The sequence below is a fragment of the Oenanthe melanoleuca genome, chromosome 1, assembly GCF_029582105.1.
Source record: "Oenanthe melanoleuca isolate GR-GAL-2019-014 chromosome 1, OMel1.0, whole genome shotgun sequence".
Lineage (NCBI taxonomy): Eukaryota > Metazoa > Chordata > Aves > Passeriformes > Muscicapidae > Oenanthe > Oenanthe melanoleuca.
Genome location: NC_079333.1, coordinates 106609860 through 106635985, shown reverse-complemented (window position 1 = coordinate 106635985; position 26126 = coordinate 106609860). Strand labels below are relative to the sequence as shown.

The window sequence follows — 26126 nt, the reverse complement described above, 5'->3', positions numbered from 1 at the left end:
TCCCGCGGTGACGGCAGCGCCCGGCGCCGTGACGGCATCAGCGGGGCCTGGCGCGGCAGGACGGGCCGGCAGCGGGCCGGGAGGGAGCCAGAACCGGGACCGGGAGCGGGGCCAGGCCGGGCCATGGCTCCCGCGGCCGTGCAGCCGCCCGAGGTGCAGTTCGCGCAGCGCTTGGCCGCCAACGAGAAGCGCATCCGAGACCGCGCCCTCAGAAAGCTGCGGGGCTACATCGGCGTGCGGACCCAGCGGCCCGCCGGTACGGGCCGGGGCGGTTCGGGGGTGGGCAGGGACCGAGGGGACGGGGACAGGGACAGGGACAGGGACAGGGACAGGGACAGGGACAGCTCCCGGTGCCGTGGCGGGGGCAGCGGCCGCCCCGGCGGACGGACGGCGTGGGGAGGGAAGGAAGCACCACGTGTGCGCCCTGAGCCCGGCACGCCTCCTCAGGGCTTCATCTCGGGCTTTTTCTTTTAAATTCTTTTTCCTTTTACTTTACTTTTTGCCTTTATTTTTAAATTTTTAATTTTTTAAAAAATTTTTACACATGTATTTCACCATGTATACGCACGTGTTGTCCCGGTGCTGCCGCAAGCGCAGCCCCAGCACCCGGGAGCCGAGGGACTCGTGGATCCTCCCTCGGGAAAAGTCTCCGTGCGCTGGAGGGGCTCGGGAAGGATCCAGGATCCAGGCAGGGTCTGGCTGGCAGCAGTAACAAATCCGGGATGGGAGCAAGATGGCTCGTGTGCTCCGGTTCCCAAGGAACAGGAAATGTTCAGTGCATGTAAATGCACTAAATGCATGTAAATGAACTGAACTGATCCAGGCTGGAAACATCCCGGTGTGTGCAGCATAATGTTTTATCTTCTGTTGTTTCTGTGAGTGATATCTGTCTCTTTCCATGACTGATATTCAGGATAATAATTGAGGAAAGCTAAGTTATGTTTCAGCGCTTGTGTAATTGCAGCTGATTCTGTGGAACCCATTTGGGTTACCTGTTATCTTCACTTCATGGTATCAAAAGCTTTTTTTCTGTTTTTCCAAAAATTTTACCTGGCACCTTAGAACTAAGAGTTCAGTGGTGTCCCTGGAGTCAGTTTGAGGCTGGCAACACCAGTCTGAAGCTTCCTGCACCTGAAAGTGTCTCATGTGCACAGTTTCCACGTGGATGTATGTTATTCCTACACCTTACATTATATATAATATATACAATGTAATGCATAATCTGTATTTTATATTTTTAATATAAATATAAATATATTAAATATATATATATATTTATATTTAAATATAAAAATGTATGTTTTACAGGCTGTTTCATACATTATTTTATTACCATATATTTAAATTGCATATTATTGCATATTACATCTATATTTTATATATTAGTATATATTATATATGTGGCTTTGAGGAACCAGCCTAGAGCTGACCCCAAGAGCTAAACTGCAGCTGGAGTGCTGGTTGGATCTCAATGAATTATTTGAAAAGACTGTAGAATGAATATTGTTTCTTGCCTTTCCAAGTAGTATTTGACCCACTAGCCACACCTGACAGAGGGAAGGACATCTTGGACAGCCTTACAGGGTCAGGCCAGGGAACCAAACATTCATTATCCCATTATCCCAGTTAACATTGGTCTAGGGATTGCCTGGGGACTAGGACAATGTACATCATGTATCTCCCAAGTACTATCTGTTTTTTAGCTCTGGAGACTTTCTAAGGGGGACTCTGTGTTCAGTGATCTGTGCATCTCACTGCAAAGTGCAGTTCCTTGCAGTTTGTGGAGACAGGACAGGAATGCCCATAAGTGAGGGAAGAAGCTGCAGGTTCAGGCACTGCTTGTCACAGGGAAATTGCTCAGTTGGGCTGTGAACCTTTTGCATGTTAAAATCAGCACACCATGGAATGCAAATGAGTAGGAAACAAGGGTGACTAATTTCCAGAGCTCTTAGATTTACTTGCTATTAGGTACTATCCAAACTGATAGTATTGAAACTTGGAGAAAAAGCATGTAGAAGAGAGAGGTTTTTTTAAAAAAGTTTTTATTAATTGGCAGCCTTATACCCATCCAGTGTTCTGAGAGGCAACCCAGGTAAGATTCCCTAACCTGAGGAGTTGAGAATGTGTTGACTTTTGGAAGAAGTGCTGGAGTTTTCACCTGATGTTCTGGGCTGTCAGGTGTTTTGTAGGTAGGCAGGACTGCTCTGTGTGGTCTGTGCTAAGGCTGAGGGAGCTTCTTCAGAGAGTCAGAGCTCTTCCTTTTCAGCAAGAAGTTAAACTCTGTGGAAGGCATTGAACTACCAAATGCATCGATGAAAGAATAATAAACAGAAATAAATTCTAATAAAAGAATTTATTGAAGAAGATTACTGGGGGTTTCCTGTCTGACAGAGCTTGGGCCTGGGTCTGTAAAGGATTTATGTACTTTTCACTGAAATGTGCCTGTGTGGGTCTGGTCCATTGCAATTATCTAGAATAGGAAAAATTGTAACAAATTCAATGAGAGCAGTGTCAAAGCAGCCCAACTTCCAAACAGAGATGCTAACAAGGCTTGTATTAAAGTAGCTGTGAGTGGTTGTAATGTGTTAATCCCAGCTCCAACATAGAAGTTGGGATTAATACATAGGACAAAGTTACTGTGCATAGGGTCAGTTATAATTCAAACCTTAAAACCAAAATCTTTTTCAGGATAGTTTTAAGGTATGGAATGCCTTCAGTTCTGGGCACTGTGGTTGCTAATACAATGCATTCAGGTTTTAAGATAACCTTACTTTAATGGCTATTATTTGCCAGTTGTGGCTGGGGACAGCACATAAAGTTGAAAAGCAGAAAACATAATCTTGAAACTACTCTTTTGAGCCAGTAGGATAAGAAAATTGCTCTGATTTTTGGTCAGAGTCTTATGTCAACTGGATAAAGGACTGCCTAGGACACTTTAAAAAGCCCTATATGTATGAAAAGCAGCCCCATGGAAGTCTGTGTTTTCTTCCCCCAGAGCACAGGAACAGGCTGTCCAGGACAGTGGTGGAGTCAGTGTCCCTGGAGGGATTTAAAAGATGTGTAGATGTGGCACTTGGGGACATGGTTTAGTGGTGGCCTGGCAGCAATTATCTGAGAGGTCTTTTCCAACCTGAACAATTCTGAGATTCAATTCTGTGAACTCCTGAGCCACGTTTATAGGTAGCAGGTGATGCCTCTGATGCCTCTGTAGGGTTAATGCTGCCTTGAGGCTAAATCTGCTTCATATCACTCAGTATGTCATATATAATTCCCTGAAGAAATGTTATTAATTTTAATATTCCAATGAATATTAGATCAGTGAATCAAATTGTTCTGAATTTTATTGTAACTGTACTGTCAAATCTTAAATTAAATTTATAATTAATGCTTAATATTACTGGACATATTGTTTCCTACATAGCATTTTGCATGTTTCCTCACTTTCTTTCTTTTTAAGCAAGCAGGTGTTTTTGTCTGAGTGATAATTCCTTCCAAATGACTTGGTCCAAGGAGAAGGTGCACAATTTAGGTCTTTCACTGGTCTCATGCTTTTTGACTGGCAAACCCCTGAGACAGTGATCTTTCTGGAGCAAATTTGAGCTTTCTGAAGATGATGACCTTTTCAAAGTGATTTTTCATGAGACTGCTTGGGAGTATTTAATAGGCCATAGTTTGAAAATAGCTATGGTAGGTCATTGTAGCTGCCTTGTAACAATGTACTGTTACAATTTTACTTCACAGAAATGTAGCTGATGTAATGAAAACTCCATTTCTTGAGCAGGTGGTAGTGACTTTTCATGTAGTACTTTACTTCTGGAATGTGAAAATATTTTTTTGCTGTTAAAATTTGGGTGTTACTACATCCCAAGACTAATTGTATTAGAAATAGTTTTGTTATAGTTGCTCAGGCTCTTTGACTATAAAGTTTAATGTAGAAATAAATATGTTGATTGCTAGAAGTTTTTTCTATCAAAACAAGCCCCTAGTAAAGAGTAAAACTCTTGGTAAAGTGGGACTTTTGTTAAAAAGAGCAAAACAAAACAAAAAATCACATCTCTTGTAAAACTGTTTCTGATACTAATTAAAAATTTCTTTCAGACTTGGTGTTAAAAATATGCCAGAGACATTTATCAGAATTATCTTTGTATTCATCCTACATGTGATTGCTTTGAAATCTTTGTTGTTTCAGTAAGGTAGAAGCTTACAGTCACTGAATCACTGTTCTATGCCAAATTGCCTTCCAATTAATGTGTTTACAATAGGAACCCAGAGAAAATAACAAAACTAAAGAATAAAACAGGGAGCAGAGGGAACTGCATGAAAATATTTTGGTGGGAATGTGTGGTTTTTCCTTTTATTCAGACTTATTTTATACCATAGGTGGCTTCAGTCAGGAAGAACTGCTGAAAATATGGAAGGGCCTTTTCTACTGTATGTGGATGCAGGATAAACCTCTGCTTCAGGTATAGTAATTGTGTTTGTATTAGCTTGATGGAGCCCCTCCAAAACATACTCTAGAAACATACTGATTTAGAATGGGGAAAATTATCTTTTTTTTTTTTTTTTTGCCCTGCAGCCCATCTGTGGCATGTGCAGGAGAGGAGGTGACTGTAACTTGGTGATCTGAACATGAACAGATCATCTTTGGAGTCACCTTCTGAGGGGCAGGTGTAGCTGTTTACCTTTAAAAGGAGAGCTAAAACAGATGCTTTGTGAAATGCTGATTTTGTGTAACTAAAGCAGTAACAGCAGGTTGCTCTTAACTGCAGCTGCAACATCCGTGTAGATTTTAGTGTGAAAGTTCCACACTTCCTTTTCCTTTGTTAGTTCAGTAGCACTTCCTCTACTGCCAATTTTTGTCAACCTCTTCTAGTTTGTCTCCCTACTTTCCAAAAATATTGGTTTTGGAGTAGCAGATCTCAGTTACCTCAATTTTCAAATCACTTGTCTGCATGAACAAGATTTATCTCAAACATAGCTCACAACCCTCCACAGAGACCTATATGAGAGCAGTGCCCTATAAGCTTTCCATCATTTATTAATTCAAATACATGCGGTTCTTCTCCTCCTAATTCAGATTTTCTGTTGTCAGAAAGATGATTTGTGCAGAGATCTGGTAAAATAAACAGGTTTTGATACCCTTGAAACTTCTCTTCCATCTGGCCTAGTCTCAGTACAAGGATAACTGCAGTACTAAAGCAACTGTTGACAGAATATTTTTCATTTTGAGAGATGTTTCATGAAATTCATGCTTCTTGATATTTACTGGTTGTGTTTTTGGTGAGGAGACCAAACTCTAACACACGATACACCAACTATATTTATTTACTTTTAGGAGGAACTTGCAGCCAATATCTCTCAGCTTATCCACGTGTTTCAGAACACAGAAGCTCGTAAGTACTGTTTAATTACCTAATGCTTTGTAGGTTACTTCCCTCTTTGGTGATTCCACTATGACAGTGCCAGAATAAAGGCAGATAGAGAAGCAGTTTAGGTGGTTTTTCTTTCCTTTTTGTCCAGCTTGGTCTGTGTGATTGCATTAAGGCAGGCATGAGCTGCAGGTTTTTTCTGGCTGTTGCAGGAGAAGGGTTGTGTCTTCAGTGTGATACAGGTGAGATTTTTCAGGACAGGTAGTAAAAAAACTTGTCCCTTACTTCTCCATTCTCCATAGACTGTTCTGTATGTTTCCTGCTTGAAACCAACATTGTTTCATGAGCTGTTAAACCCCTGGTATTCAAAATGCTTATGAAATTAAGTACTCAGTCAATGCCAGAAATGCATTGTTAGAAATGTGTGCAGAATAGATATTTTGCTCAAACTTTTGTGCATATAACACAAAATAGATACAAATCTGTCCCTGTAATTAAACTTGTTTTTAAAAGTAGCTGTGTGCCTTTTCTTGTATTCTTCTCAAGTTTAATTGATTCTTGTACCAGTGTCAAGCCTGTCTTCCCACAGCTCTGTCCCTGTCACTAGGAGAATCCTAGGGAACTGCATCCCTTTCTTGAGATTCTTTCAGATCAGCAGAATAGCCCACTGTCCCAGACGTGCATTTTCCCTTGCTCCCTTGCAGGACACCTGTTCATCCAGACATTTTGGCAGACGATGAACCGGGAATGGAACGGGATTGACAATCTGCGTCTGGACAAGTACTACATGGTAATTGTACCTCTCAGGGTGGCTTTCTCCTAGAAAATGTGTGGTGCTGGTGTGCTAGAAGCCAGATCTGTCTGCACAGGCATTGGTGTGTATTTTAAGAGAAGACAAGGTATCATCTTCTTGACACATTACAAGAGATGTTTGTTTTAAAGGCTTCCACTCACCACTGCATGAATCTAAAAGCCACTACAGTTCATGTCATGCTCAAGTGCTTTGCCTTCTAACATAGTGATTGTTCTCATTGATTTCTATGCTGGAATATAAATACTGTCTCAAAGGACACTGTATCAACATCAGTTGTTTCGATCAGACTGTTTAAAAACTCTTATGGCTTTGCACTAGAACCTCGACTTTCCACCAGTAAAGTATCCATTGTAATACATTCAATAGTCAGAATTCTTTCTATAGGAAACAGAATATTAAAACAAGAACTAAAATCTTAAAACACATACCTCTGTAAAGAACAAAATCCCATTATCTTTTTCCTTGAAGAAGTTAATTGCAGGCACATTCACTGGTGGTTTTTCTTTCCCAATATTAGCAGATACAAGTTATTTCAGTAAGTGAAGTGTTTTGAGTCAGTTGAATGTGGCTATTTTACATGTGACTGTTTCTTAGTGCAATTTTCAAGTAAGTTATATTATTATTGTTACCATCTGTCCCATATTGTTGTGACCAGTTTAAGCTGTGGCTTTTCTTAGATTAAAGCACCACATAATGAGGAAATCAAGGGTGTGAGTCAAGAGAAAGCTGTATAGAAGAAATGATCATGGATTTCTTGTGCTTAGCATATGAAAATAGTTTGTTGTCTTTTTTGCATCACAACACCCTTCTGTTGCATTGCATGACAAACACTCTGTCAAAATGTTCATGTGAGGCAGTTTCCACTTTGCTATAGAGGTTTACCAAGAAATCTGTTCATGCTAGAGTCATAGTGAGTCCTTTACCTGTTTTCATAAACAGTACGTTTAACAGATTTTGTGCTTTGCAGCTGATGCGTCTGATTTTGAGGCAATCCTTTGAAGTGCTGAAAAGAAATGAATGGGATGAGGGGTAAGCAGATTTCTGAATGGTGTTGTATCATAAACAAGTCACCCAATATACCTGTATTCCAACACATTTTCATTTAATAGTCTGTTTTGCCATAGATGCCACTGTCATAAGGTCTAACATTAAGGTTTATTCTTCAAATCACTTTGTTTAGTAACATAGAAAGGTGTTACACATCATTAAATTAAATTCATTATTTAATGTATTTCATTTTCTGATGTAGCCAGAAGAGCTATTAATGAAATATCACCTAAGAGAGACTAGACAGGTAAAGCGCATCCCAGAAAATACAGAAGAGGAATTTTTTTTGTTTGTTTATGATTTTCTGATTGGTTTGACTTTTAAAAGTATTTATTTTACTGTGGTTAATCATGGTGAATTTTCTGATAAGACAGAACCCCTTAATTGTATACTAGCCTCCTGTTTGTTGTAAACAACAGGGATTTGGTTGTATTTCTTCCATATTCTATTAAAAGGCAAATAATTGCAGTCATTTGCTCTGTCTAGAGCTGTTGTGCCACTTCTAAGCTTGTTGTCTTTAAAAGGATGAAGAGATTGAAATCTTTTAATTGAAACTGCTTGATAACCCAGTGTTAAGGTTATCCTTTCTCTCATGTGGGATGCACACATGCATGTTTTTGTGGAAACAGAAAAGAATGCAGAGCTAAGGGACACCTCATTCCTCCTGTTCCATCTTAATTTTGCACTGGGTAAATGCCCCCAGGTTGGAGAGATGAAAATGTTCCTGACAGGAGCAGAAGGTGTGGGAGGGGTTTGATAAAGCTGAAGCCCTTCTTCCCACACACATGGTCACCCAAACTGATCTCTGACAAGGTTTCTTATGGCTTTGGCCTCCATATTTCACTGGGAGGAGGCAGTGTGGGAAGAGAGAATCATGATTCCTGACTTTGCAGAGGGAGGGAGCTCAAGAACTGCCTTTCCCTCCTGAGTGAAGCTGAGAAGCTGCCCAGCATGACTTTCTTCCCCTTTGTCTTTCAAAATGCTTTTGAAGAAAGGTGTATTAAAGTAAAAGTGAAAGAATGTTAACGAATTTTCAATGTTTTGAATTCTCTTTGGGACTGGAAATGCTTGTTCTGGGCAAAATTGCAGCAGGTCCCAAAAAACACCAGGGGAGAAAGCTTGGAATGTACAAAACTTCACTTTCCTGAAAAATAGCAATGATAGGCCTCAGAGTAAAAAAAAAAAAAAAAAGAAAAATATCAAATTGGATAGCTGTCCATAACTGTAAAGAAGTGGAATTTGTTGTCAAGACAAGGTTTGTTTTCAAGGCAAATAAGACATGAGCAATTGAATATGAATCTCTTGTTCTTTTTTTCTCTCTTTATTTTTTTTTTTTTTAGTCTAATTCAACCATTGCTGCAGCTATTAATGAAAGAAGTTATGGACCCAGACAGCAATTCTCCCACTGGGATAAAGTTCCATTTCATTGATATCTATCTGGATGAATTGGCTAAAGTTGGTGCAAAGGAGGTTAGAAAATGCTTTGTCATTTTATTCCTGATTGGTGTTAATTGTGGCATGAAGCATCTTAGAAGTGCAATTTTTATATTATGTAATTTTTAATGCTTTTAAATATAAAAACACTGAGTAAGCATGAAGAAAGTGACTTACTAAAAGTTATGCTTTTACTTTTATTCATGTCTTTGACAGTGGGAATATGGTAGTTTCTCTCAAGTTCCTGAGTACTGCTTTGCTGCTTCAAATTGAGGTTGGAAAAATAGTGATAGAAAAGTTAGACTACTCTCATTTGTTTGCTTCAGAGGGGACTCAGTGTCATTTCCCTTGTCTGAACATGTTTTCAGTCTTTGCTTTTGCAAAGGCTGACATAAAGGCTGCTCTTGGCTCATGTAACACCTAAATAGAGGGGAAAGTGAGCTTTCACAGTGTCTCATACTTGCTTATTGTTGTCTGTGCATTGTGCAATTTACCCTCCACATCCAGATGTTTCTTTTGCTGGTGGCATCTGTCTTGCTGTGCTGTGTGTTGCTGTGACAGTTAATTTATGGCCCTGAATTTTGGCTGCTGTTCCAATGGTGCAGAGTTTTGCAGCAGCAAAGCCAAGGAGCATCTCTCCTGTCCCTCCACCCTTCCTGCTGCCCCACATTTGTCCCAGCTCCTCCTCAGTTACCTCTTCTTGTCTCTGGCCTTTGGTACTTCTCCTTGACAAAGCTGTCAGCAGTTTCCCATTCCTGTTCCTTGCAGTCAGTATTCAAACCAATCCTGCCTGCAGGTTTTGAGGTTCTGGATTGTGAATCAAGAGAGAGAAAGAAGAAATCTGCACTAGAGAAGTGTGGGCATTTGGAGCCCAAATAACTTCTGCAGCTCCACAGTCACACAACTGTAGCTAAGCCACTCACTGGAAACCTGGAGTGGGGAGCAAGTCCCCCAGACTATCTGAAGTCACAGATGATGCTCATAAATAGGATTTTGAAGGGAAGGGTCTTTCTCTTTAGCTCTGCTGTAGCTGAAAGAGTTTTGGTGCAAGCAGCCCAGTTAAGAGAAACCCAAATCTTATTCTTCTACAGACCTTTGGGAAAGCACACAAAATTATTTGAGCTTTCTCTGCCTCATGGTTCATTATTTAAAGTAAAAAGCTTTGTTATATTTCTGTGCTCAGCAGAATAAAGTCTGCAAGGCAGTCAGTGTTTTGATAATACTTCCAGGGGGTATCTGGATGTTAGTGGTAGCAGTGGTAACAAAAAGCCCTGGATACCTCTGCCAGTTGGAATTAGATAATATTCTGAAAGACTGTTAAAGAAGACCCCCCAACACCAATTTCTGTACAAACACCAATACTCAAGGAATTTCAGTGTACACATACAGCATTTTCTGTACTCACAATTTTTTCTTTCTTATCAAACAGCTCACAGCAGACCAGAATCTCAAGTTTGTAGAACCTTTCTGCAAAATTGCTGCCAAATCAAAGGAGTAAGTTTAATGAAAAGATAAATATTTTTTAAGAATTAAGAAATTCTGAATATGGCAATAAATGGATCAAATAATCATAATTTCAGAATGTAAGAAAGAGGGGTATTTTACCAGCAATGTGGCCAGTCATTTGAAGATAACTTCTGTTTATCAAAGCTATAGATGGTCTCCATGGATTTATAAGAACTATATCAAACTTTGTTGGTTAATTTGTCCAGTTATTTTAATTTTTTAATGCATAGAGCAGCTGAGCTGCTTCTTTGCAATGTAATATAGGTCAGCATATAAACAGTGACATTTAGGAGGGGCACATTAGCAGGACACTGCTTGGATTAAAGGACTTCTGTTTAGGGAGTAACAGGTTCACTTTCATCATCGGAAGAGCTCAGTGTTCCACTTACTTTCTCGATGGTTTTCCCTCAAATTCCCACTTTGTCACTTGAGAGGGGAGGGTGTTTCTGGCTGCCTTTGGGCTCACCCTGCTCTCCTGTGACACAGTCGGCGTGTGCTCCATGCTGTGGCCACTGGTGTCTTTGAGATGATCGTGGATCAGGCCCCCTTCGCCATCGAGGACCTGATGAAAGAGCTGGGTACCAACAGTGACGAGGAGGATGTGTCTGAAGAGGGCAAACAGGAGAGTGAAGAGATGCTTAAAACCAAAGGTAAGGAGGAAACTCTAAATTGCCCTGGTAAGATCACTAGGATGGAAGAACCTGCTTCCTACTGCTCTAAACCAATCAAAAACATGTTCACGTTGTTGTAAGGATAATTCCCTTCAGATGTGCTTAATAAAGCTTGTTCTTTTGGAGTCACTATCTCAGACAAAGCATTAACATTCACTCTTTTTTTCTATAATAGACAGATGTCTGTCAGGAAAATCAGCACAGAACTCTGAAAAAACAGAGGATATCAGTGAAAATACTGATGATGGGATCGGGACTGTTCTTCAGGTTTGTGGCTCTTTTGCTCTACTGATATTTCTGCTCTCTTTTTTCCCCATCCTTTTCAAGAGATGCAGAAGTAAAGGGTGTTAATGGATAAACATGTTACAAAATTTTAATCTCATTCTGATTTATAATAAGGTGATATTTATGTAATGTGTGTTCTGTGAGTGGTAGTAAAATAAATCCGTGTCTAAAATCTTCTTTCCTTTGAAAACCTTCTGTTTTCTGCTCCTCCCTTCTTGCTTCAAGAGTTAAAAAATGTGTGTGCTGAAAGCTAAGTCAGTGAGGGTGGGGAAGCAATCAGCCTGATTTTCATTGAACATGGATGTTGAGATACATAGGAGAGAGGGTAATATGTTACAATTTGGGTTTTCTAGACCCAGGGCCAGTGCAGTGTAGTGATTCTGACAGATCCTCCCATCAAACACCCATGCAGGTGGACACACTTCATGCATCTGTGGCTTTTAAGCAAGAAATAGGGCATGGCACACTTTAAATCTGATATTTAGCTAAATATTTATGGGAGTTTTGAAGTGGGTTGGCTTCTCTCATGAGTAAGAATTAAGGTTAGGAACGTTTGAGAAGGTGATACCAAGTTCAGCTGTTGTGTTAATAAAGCAGCCATCTGTACAAGTCAGTGTGTGAAGGGGGCGTAAATTTCAATGGTGGAAAACATTTGGGGTTTAAAGGAAGTGTCTGTTTCAAGATGTGTATCTTTACAATTTACTTATTGAACTTTATATTTGATATACTCATATCAGGAGTTGCACTGGGTCATCTTGCATGAATAAACTAAGAACAACTGTGTTGTACTTTCCTCCAACAGTTTGATTACAAGGCTGTTGCTGACAAAATCTTTGAATTTGCAAGCAAGAAAAATACACCTTCCCTGAACAGAAAACGGTTGTACAAGCTGGTCAAAAAGTGAGTTCTGCTGAAATACAACTTGTCCTAAGCTACTTTGATTTTTTTTTTTGTGCCCAACCTCTCTTGTCCTGGTGACATTGTTGTGCTGTTCCTCATTGGTACCAGACAGCTGCAGCCACCTGGGGTTTTTCTGCACAATATGGGTTTGAATGCAGGATGTGGCATCAGGTTGGGTGTGATGCAAGGAACAGATGCAGGGAAAGTGTTAAATTGCTGGTTTTTTTCAATACTTTTGGTGATTTGGTTTGAGTTTGGGGGTTTCCGAGGCAGATCTCTTCTGGAGTTTGTAACTTCCTGTGCACAAATACGTTGTTCCTATTTTGACAAAACCATAGTAAGTAATGTGATGATGTAGTAAGTACAGTGATGGTGTTCTGCTGGTGTTATTATTGGTACTGAATGAGTAATAATGTTTTGGTTTTCTTTTCTCTCTTCCTCTCACCTGCAGGTTCCAGGACTTAGCAGAAGGTAAGGACTCAGTAGCAGAGACAGTAGTTATTTTCCATTAAATTATATATTATTTTCCCATACGATGTGCTCTTTTTTTACTGTGTATTTCAATAATACTATGTTGGGGGTTTTGTGTGTTTTTAAGAGTTAATTAAGATACCTTTCACATTTTTTGTGAGATGGCCAAATTCCTTTTGCAATTTGAGCAACCTTGTACTTCATCCTTATATGAAAGATTATCATTTTTGCTTAAACAGATAGGAATAGTTCCTATGCTTTTCTTTAAGGTTAGGTGAGCAAAAAGGAGTTGTTTTTTCTTTTTGTGGGAGTTGTGCTGTATATGAACAGCATAATTGTTCATAGAAGTAGGACTCTCAGTTTTCTGATACCTTATCCTTCCTCACCAGGAATCTTCCCCCAAGATATTCCTGAAGATGTTTCTACAGATGAAGACGATGATGAATCCGGTAGGCGAAAGCGAAAGAAAAAAGCTGTCAAGCCTTGGCAGCAAAACGAGCTGGAAAAAGTAAAAGGTAAGGCAAGATCAATACTTGGGAGAGAGACAGTGTGCAGTGACTTGTGCAGTTTGGCAAAGTATCAGATTTGAGCTGTTTTGAGGAAGGCAGCACTATTGTTCAGGATGTGCTGATTTGTATCCTGTTGTGGTGGAGGTTAAATGTGAAATTAAGTTCTTTTTGAAAGTGGGAGGAGTTCTCTTCCCAATTCTGAGGGGAATTTTTTAGGTAAAAATTTCAGTCAAAAGCAAAAACTGGAAGCAGCTGTTTGCATTGCTTCTTTGAGTAGGTGCATTTACTGTAGGAAAGCAGAAACATGTCAGCCTTAAAACGGGATGAGTGTTAGGATGTAAGAATTTGGGGATGTTGGAATACTGAACCCCTGAGATGCCCTTCTAATGAGCTTAACAGGCAGGTAATAATTCTTTGTAGGGATGTTGCTGTGAAAAATAGGGTTGTCACAGAGAATGGTTTAGATCTTACCTGTGACAAGGCAAAATTAACAAAGTATTAATTAGGCCAGACATCATCAGACTGCAGTGTTCTGAGCAGCTGTAACAGTGAAAACAGCAGCTGTAACAGTGCAGGCTGCTAACAGGAAAATGCTGCACCTATTTTAAAAGACAAGAACAAAAATAGAATAGAATTTAGTTGTTGTAAGTACCTTTGTGTTTCATGTGTGTGTTATGGCATTGTTTTTGGGATGGATTTAGAGGATAAAGAAGAGCTATCAAATGTGAAGATGCCATCAGTTCCCCAGAGGAAGAGGAAAAAAAGGAAGAAGAGGGACAACCCAAGTGCTGATTCTGGAACAGCTGACGGAAATTTTGAGGAGGGAAAAGCTGAAACATCTGGATCCAATGCTTCTAGCCAGGAAAAGGTGCCAGAAAATAACAAGGAGAGGAAGAGAAAGAAATTGCTAGTAAATGAGGCCAGTGAGACCACAAATGCAGCAACTGACACCAGAGAAAATCACAGTATCTGTGTGCAGAACAGTCTGACTGACGCAGAACAGAGTAAAAAGAGTCAGTTGAAGAAAATGAATCCCAAAGTGCAGAATGTTCCTGTAAAACCAGCGTGTCAGAATGGACCAGCCACTGCCAGTGCAGCAGAGGATGTCAGCCCATCTGTCACACCATTACCTCCTAAGGCTGTGAAAAAGAAGCAGAAAGCAGGGGCAGTCCTGGTGAATGGGGATCCCCCTGTGCAGCAAACTGACCTGAAACCCAGCAAGGAAGGCTTGCTGGGGACCCTGCCAAGAAAGGCAGGGGCTGAATCTGCACCCTCCAGGAAGGTCACCCTGAAGACAAAGTTAGTTGATTTGGAAGGGATGAAAGTCTCCAGTCAGAATGCAGCAACTCTGAAAAAGAAGAGAAAAGTGAAAGAGGTGCTGAACTCTGTTGAAGCTAATGGAGTTCTGGAGACTATATGCAAGAAAAGCAGGAAGGTGGTATGTACATCTCATTCTTTTCTCTGCCTGCTTCAGGAACTGCCAGGCTCATTTTCAAATTGGGCTTTAGCTTTCTGAGCATGGGGCTGCATGGGCTGCTTGCTGATGTCATCGTGCATTGTCACCAAAAAAGAACTTGATTCCCCCAAAATCCACACACTGCTACAGTGTCACATCTCCCTGTACAATGACACTAAATCCTGTGCCAGCCACACAGCTGGAAGAACCATCTAGCTGAAAAATGGGGCAAGATGGGCTTGTCCTTTTTTGTGTGTGGTTTTTTTTTCATTGGTACCTGGGTTAATTCTGCTGTTTCATTGAGTCTCTGGTTGAGCTTTACAGCATGCTCACAAAGGGCATTGTATTTTGGGAAAACAATGAGAAATGGGAAGATGGAACATCCCTTCTGCAGCAGCAGCAGTAGCATGCAAGCTTAGGATCAGCTCCTTGTGAAACTGCCCACAGCAATTCCAGGAGTCAAAAAGCATTTTGCACTGTATAGTTTTCATAGTGTGGCTAAGAAAGCGAGTGCAGGTGTTCTTCCCTCTCCTGCTACTGAAATTCTTTTTAACTGCTCATTTCCCATGTGCATATTCACCCTAACACATTCAGGGCTTCAGTTACATTCTTGGAAGTCTTGCTGACAGTCTCACTTTGGTGGAAAAAAATTTCATAAAGCACAGATGAGATTATGAGTACATAAAAGAGTTATAACTGCATGTTATGAGCCTATGAGCTCACTTCTGTTTTACTTAAGTTTAAAACTGTAGGATTAATTAAGTAGTTCAGCCTTGTATGTGGAGATACAACTAATCAGTCCTTCACAGGAGAAAAAGATCATATTGGAACTTTGCTTAAATAGTAATAAAAAACCTGACATTTTCTGTTTTTTGATGATGAAGTGCTGAGAGGGAAGAGCCAAAAGGTTTCTCTCTCCCCACTATCAACCTGCATTTTTCTCACTGTGGGGCTTCCAAAGTAGGAACCATTGGCTTTGTTGCCTGTTGCCTCAATATTCCAAGTTTAATTTCTAAGAAAATTTGATTATGACACCCCCATCTCTTCCTGTAAGACTTTGCTGCAGGTGATCAACAGGTTCCAAGACCTGTGATAGATTCAAGATAAGAAGTTCCTGCAAACTTCATGGAAATGAGTTGTTGGCACAACTTGGCATAGGCACTGAGGGAAAGGCAGCAGCACAACCCCAGCACTGGCCTGTTGGCCAGCAGGACATGGACTGCTGGGTCACTCTTCATATGGAATTCCAAAGAAATTTTGGCTTTTGCTTTTTTTTCTTCACTCCACATAGTTGTGTGAGTGTGTGTTAAAAGGAAGGAGAGGGATTGAGACAAGGAAAGAAACTTGGAAGTTGAGTCAGGAAGAGAGGGAGAATACTGATGGAAGAAAGAAGAGGGCAGGGTAAAGCTAAAATGCACAAATGCAGAGGAAATTAAGCTTTGCTAATTTTGTTTTTGTTGCTTGAGAAATAACATGTTGTTTTATTTCCTGATTTTAGTTACTTAATCCTGGCCTTGTGCCCAGAAATGAGGGGCATGTTTTGATTCTTGATTTCAAGGACAACACACACCTCCAGAGAATTAGCTTCAAATATTCAGAGGAAAGAGGAGGAGGAGAAGGGGGAAAAAAACCAGACAAAATCAGCATTGTTTCAGAGCTGTCTCTGCAATTCAGAAAACTAAAAGTCCTGTGTTTTTTTCTTTTATTTGAAGCAGAAGTGATTTTCAAATCAAAAGAGGCCATATCTGCTGTACATTTTCCACAGTTTTTAAGTGAATGCCTTCAGAATTCCATGTCTGTAGGTTGATGAGAAGCATAAATGAACTTCCTCTCATCATACTCCAGATTAGAAAGCTCTGCCAGTGCAAGTCCTAAGAATTGCCTTGTACTGGGGACAGGAATTGCTTTAAGTGCCATAAAAGTATGAAATTTATGCAGCAGACCAGTAGCACTACACAGTAGGTGAATTTCTGAAAGTATAGTCAGATTTCATACTCCATTTTTTTGCTTCAAAGTCTCCATTTTAGCCCAAAGCTGTGTTTGCTCATCAGTTATTTATCTTACTCATCCAGAGGTGCCACAGAAGAGTTTTTCCTTATGGTGAAGGAAAAAAAGTGTTCACTTATGTGCAGGAGAGCTGGATCAATTGCAAAGTGTCCTCATGCACATGGAGAAAACATTTGTTTGCACTCTGAGTGGCTTGACAAATCTATTGCAAATTCTTCCCTTTGTGCTTTGCAATGACTTTCCTATTTCTGCACAGAGCTTGTCTTAAACTTCTGCTTTCAGTCATGCTAATTGCAAAATTCCCTGCTGGCATCTAAACATGGTGATTTACTGATATGAGTGTGTGGTCAGCACTGGTCACAGCACTAGGTATTAATTAACTACAGTACTTTGTACTGAAGCATTTTTCCCTTTCCCTCCTTCACAGGAAAGCAGTGCTGCTCTGTCACCATTAAAGAAAAAGAAAGTGAAACCAGGAAGTGATTTTGTAAAATTTGAAAAATCAACTGTACCAAAGGCAGTGTTCTTCAGGAAAGCCAGAAGCACCATCTCTTCCACCAGGACATCCCTGCAGGTGAGATCTCACAAAGGGCAGCTGAGTTTGGGGACAGGTGTCTTCCTATGCAAGCTCCCCAGCAAAAGGTGTGACCTCACTGGTGCTGTCTTTTCCACTCCCTGTTAGTCTCCTAACATGAGCAGATATAACTGGAAATGCTGATGCATTTCCCTGTAGACAGGGTCACACATGGCTCCAGAGTTTGAGAAAATGAGTTATAGATGTCTCTGAAATCTCTTCTTTCTTCTCCTCTGCTTTCAGCCTTCTTGTTGAACATACACCATTCTGAATCTGCTCATTTCACAAGAAAGCAAAAACATAAACTGATTTCAGTCTTGTAAAGGGACTTTGAGCCTCCATTTCTTCTCATTTGTGAAGAGTGGCAACACTGCAGGGCTTCAAAAATCTGCCCTCTTCTCTAGAGCTTTTTAACATTTAGAGCTTTTCAAGCCCTCTTAGCAGTTTGAGGCCCGAGTGCAGTGGGGCCAATCTACTTAACACACAAATATCTTCTTGTTTGTTGTTGAATTACATAATGACATTAAGGAGAGTATGTGATTTCTGCACAAATGGAATATGTTTGCTTTTGGCTAGGAAAACAGTGCTGTCTTAGCAGCAGTCAGTGCCAGAGGATTGGGGCCCTTCTAAACCAAATGAAGGAAGAAGTAGGCTGCTTTACATCAGTGGGGTGCAGGTAAAAGAACTCAAAGCATTGCCTCAGAAATCTTACTTTATTTCATATTTTTATATTGCTTTGTAGCTGAACAAACTGCAGACACCCAGCTCCAAAAAAGTCACGTTTGGCTTGAATAAAAACATGACTGCAGGTGAGTCTGATGTGTGTGTGTGTCCACAGTCTCTCTGCTGTGAGGAATGGGGAAGCTGAACACATTCACACACCTGTGGAACACCTTTAAAATAGGATATTTCTGTTCCTTTTTTGTCCCAATATTTGTATTTAGTTTACAAACCCTCCTCAGGTTCCTTTCCAGAGGAGATGGTAACTTTTAGGGCATTCAGCCCTGCAGCTAGACTTGAGCAATTGCAGGGTGCTGCATTAGTGACCTGCAGAAGGAGCCTCATGAATGGAAAACTGCAGCAGGGTGAAGAACTCACCTTCCTGAGCTGCCTCTTTGCAGGGCTCCTCTGGACACACGTGCACTTCAGTGTTCATTGCTCACTTTGTTTCCCAAGGCAAAGGTGCTGTCATGCTGATAAAATCAGACTTTGTAGTAGCAAAGTTTGCTTTTTATCTTGGCTGCTTGTGGTTTATTAATGGCCATGAGTAGATAAAGGTCACTTCCCTTCTGTAAGCAGGTGGTGTTTTCTCTGTTAAATAAATGTCTTGCTCAATAGCATAGAATTATATTCCATGTATTCATTTAGCTACTTTTTAACTCTCTGAGGTGTGCAATAGGTCAAATTCAAATTGAGAACAGTGTATTTAGGTAAATATCTTCATGTTAATATAACCCAGCTGAACAAAATGAAAAATAAATGCCTCCCTGCTAGCTGAAGGGATGGCCAGGAGTCTCTAGAGCTGTTCAGACAGAGTAGAGACACTGCTTACCCACTGCCATCTTTTAGAGTCCAGTGTGGTATTTTTCAGGATAGCTGGAACACTTGTGTCTGAGGAAAAGGTGCAGAATCTCTGCTGGTCTGTGGAACCTCAGGGAGGGTTCACAGTGGATTGCAGCAGACCCTGTTCCCCAGGGGCTCTGCTGAGAGATGTGCTTCACCACCATCTCTTTTCTCTGCCAAGTCTTAGACTTCTGATCCTTGCTGGGCTTGAGGATCTAACTCAGGCTTCTAGGGCTGTGAAATTCCACAGTTGATTGACAAGCCCTGTTATTGCAGGGATTGCATTTCTTTTTAACTTGTTGACTTGTTTTCCAACAGAATTTAAAAAGACTGACAAAAGTATCTTAGTGAGCCCAGAAGGACCCTCCCGTGTGGCTTTCAATCCTGAACAGAAACCTCGTCATGGGGTGCTGAAGTCACCCTCAGTGACCCCAGCAAAAGAGCCCCAAATGAAAAGACCATTTACTATGTCAGCTAAGAAGAGACCAACTGCTGTGGACTTCTTTTGAACCAACAAATGTGGCCTACTTTTGTACAGGACATTTTGCTAATCTAGAATGTTCTCTGGAGGTACTTTGAACGTCTTTATTTTTTTAAGTTAATACAAACTGTATATACAAAATTCTGATTATGACCTGGGTCATTGCTATTTTGAAACCTCGTCAGCTCTACCTTGAAATACTTGTTTTGTCTTTTTACAGAAAAGAAACAAAATCCAATCTCTGCTCAGGTTTGGTCTACAAAAAGTATGGTCTCTGCCCATGTCATTCCCAAGAGACTTGTCCATTTAATTAAGGACTGTTGAGGGTTTGATTATTCTAGTGATTTCTTTTTTTTTTTTTTTTTTTTTTATGAGCCAGTATAAGACAACTTGCTCTTCATGCTGTTAAACTGTCTTTCATTAGACAGAGTTTAAGTTGGAAAAAGGCAATACAAATTTTAAGCCTACTTGGTCATGTATTTTAAAATTCTACTCTGTCATTTTTCATGTGTCACCCCTGGCATCCTGTTAATTCTTCTGGAAATAATGATTACCTCGTGTGTCTGTTTAATAACAGCTGGACTTGGGTAGCTTTGCAGCTAGCAAGTGAGCTTTCCCTGGGATAAGAAACCATTAGCTGTTGCTCAAGTGATCACTGGTGCAAATAAACTTTCATAGCCTGCTGAGCTGGGGACAAGTCACCACATTATTTTCAGTAATGCAAGTGCCAAAGCTGGCTTGAGCCTGTCACACTGTGAGCTGGCTCCTTCTCTTCACTGAACTGAAATTCATGATCTTGCAGGAGAAATCTCTGATATTTCCAGGTCTTCCCCCAGCCCCCTCTGCTGCCTTTCCTGAAGGTCTGACAAGACTCCTGGTTTTCTGCTTTAGCAGCTGCTGTCACCACATTGTGCCAGAGCTCAGCCCTTGTTTGGTGCATGAACCTCTGCCTGGACTGAAGTGAGCTACATGGGTGTAGTGCATCTTTGCCTAGGACACATCTCTGAAAGCTTTGGTGCCTCTCAGTACAGGGTGAAACTTTACAGCCCATGCAGCTTGCTTTTGGTTTTGATGTAGAATCAGATGTCCACTTGGCATTTCTTGGATTTTATTTGGGTATTTTATTACTACTTTGCATGTTTTGTTTTTAGTTTGCTTCTTTGGTAAAGATTGAGGTGCATTACTGCAAGAGATCATTTATGTAATTTGAAAGGGAACACTGAGGTGGGAGAAGAGTAAATTAAAATAAAACCTTTTTTGATAAAATTGGAAGATTTGAACTCTTTGTAAATTTTCCTTATCTGAATGAGGCAAAAAGGCTTTGCAGCAGATCTCTAAATTAGAGCTCAGCTTGGAAGCACAGCCTAGTGCCAAAGCAAAGCTGTTCATGAAGCTTCACACCAGTTATTCCTGTGATTTTGTGAGAGAGGGTGAACCTGCTTCTACCTTGTCTTAGGATAACTGGATTATCAGTTAAATAAACTGATAAATGCTTATTTAGCTACTTCAGCCAGCAGAATTACATTTTGTGATGTACATATTTGCATATTTCAGTGCTGTTTTTTACCAGTCCTTGATGTTGTCTGGCCTCTGCCAGATTGCTCCTCATAAGCAACGGTATTGAACCTTCTTTTGTAGCTCATCTACAATTGCTTCAAAATACTGGGGTAATTCCAGATGGCTGCTTGGTCTCAGCTGCTCAATTCTAATCCGTCCCAGTTCTCTCACTAAGTTTGTGGCAGTCCATGGTTTCTGGTACTGCCAGAAATTACTTTTGCTCTTTTCTCATATGCAGTGAAGGACTGAATTTCATTTGGTTATGGTATTGGTCTAGGCTGGATCTGTTTCTGTGATCAATAAAGAACTCTGGAGAATACATTGATAAATTAATTCTATTTGTTTATGCAAGTATTGTTCATTTATGTTTTTAAAAGCTCATTGTATATTAGCATAATGGATTTTGTTGACAAGATGATGGTAAGTAGGGTGTAACAACCTGTTCAATATGTTGTACTGTTACTTTGTCCTGTGGGTGAAAAGTCTCATGTGGAATATGCATAAAACCATTTGTATGTGCACGGTTGTGAATGCCTCAGGTTGGAGATGTCACATTGTTCCAAGGATAGAGATGCAAAAAATCACTGGGTGGATCTGGTGTGCACAGAAAAATCCAGGAAACAGACACATTGGGTTTGGTTTGGTTTTAATACATATAACTTATGGAAATGTATGTGTTGTCTGGGTCTTTTTCTGTTGATTGTAGATCCACTGAACTTGTTGTTTGTCCAACTGTTTTGTTTCCCACGGTGTTAATGGAGAGGGCAGAAGTGGCAGTCGGGTTTTTATCTAAAATTTTGGTGATGTGATTGCTTGTTGCAATGCATCTATAATCCATCTGTGCCAAAAAACTGGTGCAATGTTTTGTAAATCTACCTGTGAGGTGGGTATTGTCTTCAGTGGTGTCTGGCATTTCATTCAGGACAACTTTACAAACAAAATCGGACCACTGACAATGCAGTTTGTTCAGCATTGCTTGGTTACATTTGAATACGTTACCCAAATTATTGGATTGTGACAATGCCAATAAACCCTGAAGACCAAAAAAAAAAAAAAAAAAAAAAAAAAAAACCAAACAAAATACAAAATGTAACTTGCAATATCCACTCCACAGATACAGTGATACTCTGAGGAGAGATGTATTGGTAAGAAAAGAGAAAGGAAAACTCATCTGACCTGTTTGATGTCACTTCATGGGTTTTTTTCAGTGTTATTCCAGCTCCCTAGCTGCCAGCCATGCCCTGAGTCAAAAATAACGTGGCCTAACTTTTAAAGGAAAGTGGTTTTAATGGTTGTCTCTGTATTTTTGTTACAAATCTGATCAACTTGGTGAAGCTCTAAGAGTTTATAATTGTTCCTAGCTTCAAGAGAACTCAAAAGCACAAAATTAATTCAGCAAGGCAAAAAGTTGAAATTCTATTTCAATTATTGGATATGCAAGATCTCTTATAGTATGTCAAAGGTGTGTGACTGGGAAAGTATCCAGTGCCCTTTGTGATGAATTACCTGCACTGACATTTCATTAAAGGCAGGAGAAGAAGTATCATTTTATATTCCTCTGCAAGAGCATTGTTGATACAAATACAATGTCTAAGCATTACATCGTTTTATCTAATTCAATAAACCATATTTTTTATGGACGTATTTTGGGTAAATCTGTGAATTTCGGAGGTTTGGAGAGGGTAACATCTGGGGGGCCACTTGAAAGCACAAAGGAAGCTCTTCTTGCTGGCATGCACTTGTTCTCTGTCTTTTCCTTTTATTTCATACTATGAAGAGCCCAAACTGATGAAGACTCAGACACCTTTGGAGTATGCTTGGGACAGGACATAGAGGTTCATACACTTTGCACTTCATACCTTTGAAACTGGGTCAGAGATAGCAGCACCTAAAAGATTGCTCAAGAGAAATTAGTAGATCTTTGTGATGAAAATTATCAACTGAGGTGATATCGTGGCAAGATGTGCACTGCAAAGTGCCAGGATAGGTGAGAGATGGACATTGGAAAGCTGTTGGCTTGCTTGTTACCAGCAGCACATCCAAAAGAATTTGTATACAGAGAAACCTGGCACAGGGTGCTTCAAACCCCACCTCAGACAGTGGCAGGACCTGCACCTGCTCAGGATCAATTCAAATTAATCACGCAGTTTTAACCGGCACATAATTTTCAGGAATGCAAAAGTAATTATCCAAACAAAATTCATCTATCCTTATCAGAGTCACTAATAAAGTTAAACCATGAATCCTCAGAGTTCCTTCAGAGAAAAGTTGTGTAAAAGGCAGACCCAGAGCCTGTGCAGCATCCCGAAGGAGTGACAGGGTGGCTTCGGTATGGACACATTATTAAATGCTGCTTTTCCAGCTATGCTTGCCCGTGTCATGGGGGCCACAGAAAGCAGCAGAGACCTGAAATTCTGAAACTGAAACAGCTGCAGTCTGTGGCCAGGTCTGTGTCACTGGGGAAGCCATGCAAGAGCCCCGGGGCCAAGGCAGAGCCTGAGGGACACCCTCATCCCCCACTGCAGCTGGACATGGAGCCACTGCCCACGAGTCCTTGGCTGCGTCCATCTGGCCAGTGGCTCGTGCCCCAAAGAGCCCAGCCTCCAAAGCCAGGGCTCTGCAGGGGGAGGCTGGGGCTGTCTTGTGGGAGCGTGGCCAAAGCCTCACAGGGGCCTGGCCACAGCAGGGCTGAAAGTGCCCAAGTCTGGGGCTGCTCCAGGGCCAGAGCTGGGCCAGTTGCAGTCAAGTCGGCTGTTGAAGGGATGTCGGGGTGGCCCTTGGTGACACAGGCCCGTGCTGCCAGGGCCGCTGTGATGCAGGACATGGAGGCCTTTGTGACATGGCAGAGCCCTGCCCTGCCACAGGGGGATCCAAGGGGTACCTAACGGGTATCTCAGGGGCACAGAGCCCTGGGGTGAGCCGCTGTCTCACGAGGAAGCAGCTCCCCTGAGAGCCTCTGTGGCACAGCATGATGGAGATGCTCATGGAGGACCTGAATTGCAACTTTCCCTCTGCCATGGCCATGGCGGAGATGAACACTACCTTTCCCCCTGACACGGAGCTGTTGGGCCTGTGCATGAGGCCCCAGGTGACAGCCAGCCCCGCAGGGAGAGGGGACAGAGGGAGCTGGCATGGGGCTGGAGGCAGCAGCCTGGGGGCCAGGGCCGAGCTGGCAGCTGTGCCAAGGCAGTCGCCTCCTTCCCCAACAGCCAAGGCACAGAGCCAGGGCCCTGCCCCACACAGCCCCTGCTGCCCTCCCAGCCCCTGCCCTGGGTGGCTGGAAGCCCTTGGGGAGCAGAGGGCAGAAGTGGGGACAGAGCTGCCAGAGCCACACACTGTGGAGTGTGACCTGGTCAGGGAGGAGAGAGAGTGGGAGCCCTGCTTGGGCCAGGAACTGCCCCAGTGGGGAAAGGAGAGTGTCCAAGATCTGTCCCAATGGGAAGATGAGAAATACCAAGATGCGTCCCAGCTGGAATTTGAGAAAGACCAAGAGCTGTCCAATGGGGAAGATGTGAGATGCCAGGAGCCTTCCCAAAAGCAAGATGGGAATGGCCAAGAGCTGTACAAAATAGAACAAGAGCTGTCAGAAGGTGAATTAGACCCAGAGCTGTACCACTGGGAATCTGAGAGACAGCAAGAGCTATCCAAGTGGCTGCACATGGAAATCCAAGAGCTGTCCCAAGAGGAAAACATCAGCAACAAAATGTTTCCCCAATTGGAACGCTCCATTGACCAAGAGCTGTCCAGAGGAGAAGTCAGACGGTATCCGAAGGTGTTCCAAGAGAGAAGTGACAGTGAGGAAAAGGAGTCACAGGAGGACTGGGAATGCATCACAGCCCAAGAGAGAGATGACTGTGAGGAAAAGGAGTCACAGGAGGACTGGGAATGCATCACAGCCCAAAAGAGAGGTGACTGTGAGGAAAAGGAGCCGCAGGAGGACTGGGAATGCATCACCATCCACACCATCTGGGTCAACCCCAAGTACCCAGAGCTCCTGCAGGATCCTGATGCTGCTCCCCAGGACTGGGCCAAGGCAGCAGCTTGTCCAGCCTTGGCTGAGCAGGTGCAGGCAGCAAGGCCACAGAGGCAGGGCCCTGCCCCACACAGCCCCTGCTGCCCCCCAGGCCCCTCAGCTCCCCAGGCAGGAGCCCAGGCCCCCAGGGAGCAGCCGGCTCCCCCCAAGAAACGCCCGTCCCGCTTCAGGCGGGCGCTGCGGGGGCTGTTCTGCTGCCCCTGCCTGAGGCCACAGCCGCACAATTAGTGCTGCTGCCAGCGCTGGCCCGGAGCCTGCCCCGTGTCACACGGGCTGCCTTTGGTGTCCAGCTGTCAGGGACAGCAGCTCCTTGTCGGCAGAATGGCCTGGCTGAGGCTTAGGGCTTGAGAGGCACCAGTGATGGCAGAGCCAAGGGCAGGTGCACAAAGCCTGGGCAGAAGGAGCTCCTGCTCAGAGGGGACACCAAGGATGCAGAAGTGACAGCCACAAGGACATTTGGCAGAACTTCTCAGATGAGGACAAAACTCATAAAGCCAACTCAGCATCTGTGCTGAAATGGGCTCCAGCTGGGGAAAAGGTACTTCTGGCACAGGGAGATGGCAACTCCTGGCCCAGTGACCCCAGAAATCATTTGAGAAAAAAGGAATATCTTCAAAGGAAAAGAAAGACTGAGCATAGAGAAAGATTGGTCAGCATAAGAGGACAAAGGAAACACATCCGATAGGAGAAAATATAAAGATACTCACATTAGCTAATTATAAATCATAGTTAATAATATAATTATAGGATAACAATATTCACTAATAATAACAGAAACTATTATATTACTATTTAATAAATAGTAAAAACCATGATATTTCAACAAAGAAATTATATAATCCATATTATTTAGTATTTATTATTTCTGTACATATAATTTTTAATAATATATTTTGAATATTTCATATTATAGATTATATATATAATATGAATCATAGTATATTACATATATAGAAATGCAATATCTAAGTATTTAGATTTCATACAATTTAAAAATATTAAAATACTTTTAGAAGGATATAATATGTGAAATTAGTAAGAGAACCATATAACTGGTAGCCAATGAAAATGCATGCTTTTATTTGCTGAAATATATAAATAGTGAAAGGCTTTGATAACCGCTGTGCTGGATTTGTGGATTTGCCACCCAGCACCAGTTTCTTTGCAGAACTGTAAATAAAGGAAATTCGAGAACTCTGTGTGGGGATTGGCTTCTTGCACATGGGGTGTAAGAAAACCTTTGGGGACAGCAGCTTTGCCATAGACACATTGCTAAAAGCTGCTGCTTTTCCAGCCATGCTCACCCGTGCCTGGCACATCTTTGGAGCCAGACGGGCGCAGGCAAAGCAGCAGAGATCTGAAACTGAAACAGCTGCAGTCTGTGGCCAGGTCTGTGTCACTGGGGAAGCCATGCAAGAGCCCCGGGGCCAAGGCAGAGCCTGAGGGACA

The 26126-nt window shown here is 41.9% G+C and overlaps 1 protein-coding gene across 1 annotated transcript; it reads left to right on the top strand.

Annotated features, from left to right (window-relative positions):
* The first annotated feature begins 31 nt into the window (after window positions 1-31).
* On the top strand, window positions 32-22288 carry RRP1B (ribosomal RNA processing 1B). The gene is made up of 16 exons (XM_056505283.1): window positions 32-256; window positions 4381-4463; window positions 5336-5393; window positions 6074-6159; window positions 7151-7212; window positions 8571-8700; window positions 10094-10158; window positions 10657-10820; window positions 11017-11108; window positions 11929-12026; window positions 12478-12497; window positions 12887-13012; window positions 13708-14444; window positions 16897-17043; window positions 17786-17852; window positions 18925-22288. The coding sequence occupies exons 1-16, from the start codon at window positions 124-126 to the stop codon at window positions 19113-19115; spliced, it is 2259 nt and encodes a 752-aa protein (XP_056361258.1). The 5' UTR covers window positions 32-123; the 3' UTR covers window positions 19116-22288.
* Window positions 22289-26126: the final 3838 nt, after the last annotated feature.

Coding starts and splice junctions, on each gene's coding strand:
- RRP1B (XM_056505283.1), top strand. CDS start 124: ATGGCTCCCGCGGCCGTGCAGCCGCCCGAGGTGCAGTTCGCGCAGCGC. Junction 6,160..7,150: donor GTCTGGACAAGTACTACATG/GTAATTGTACCT, acceptor TGTGCTTTGCAG/CTGATGCGTCTGATTTTGAG. Junction 7,213..8,570: donor AGAAATGAATGGGATGAGGG/GTAAGCAGATTT, acceptor TTTTTTTTTTAG/TCTAATTCAACCATTGCTGC.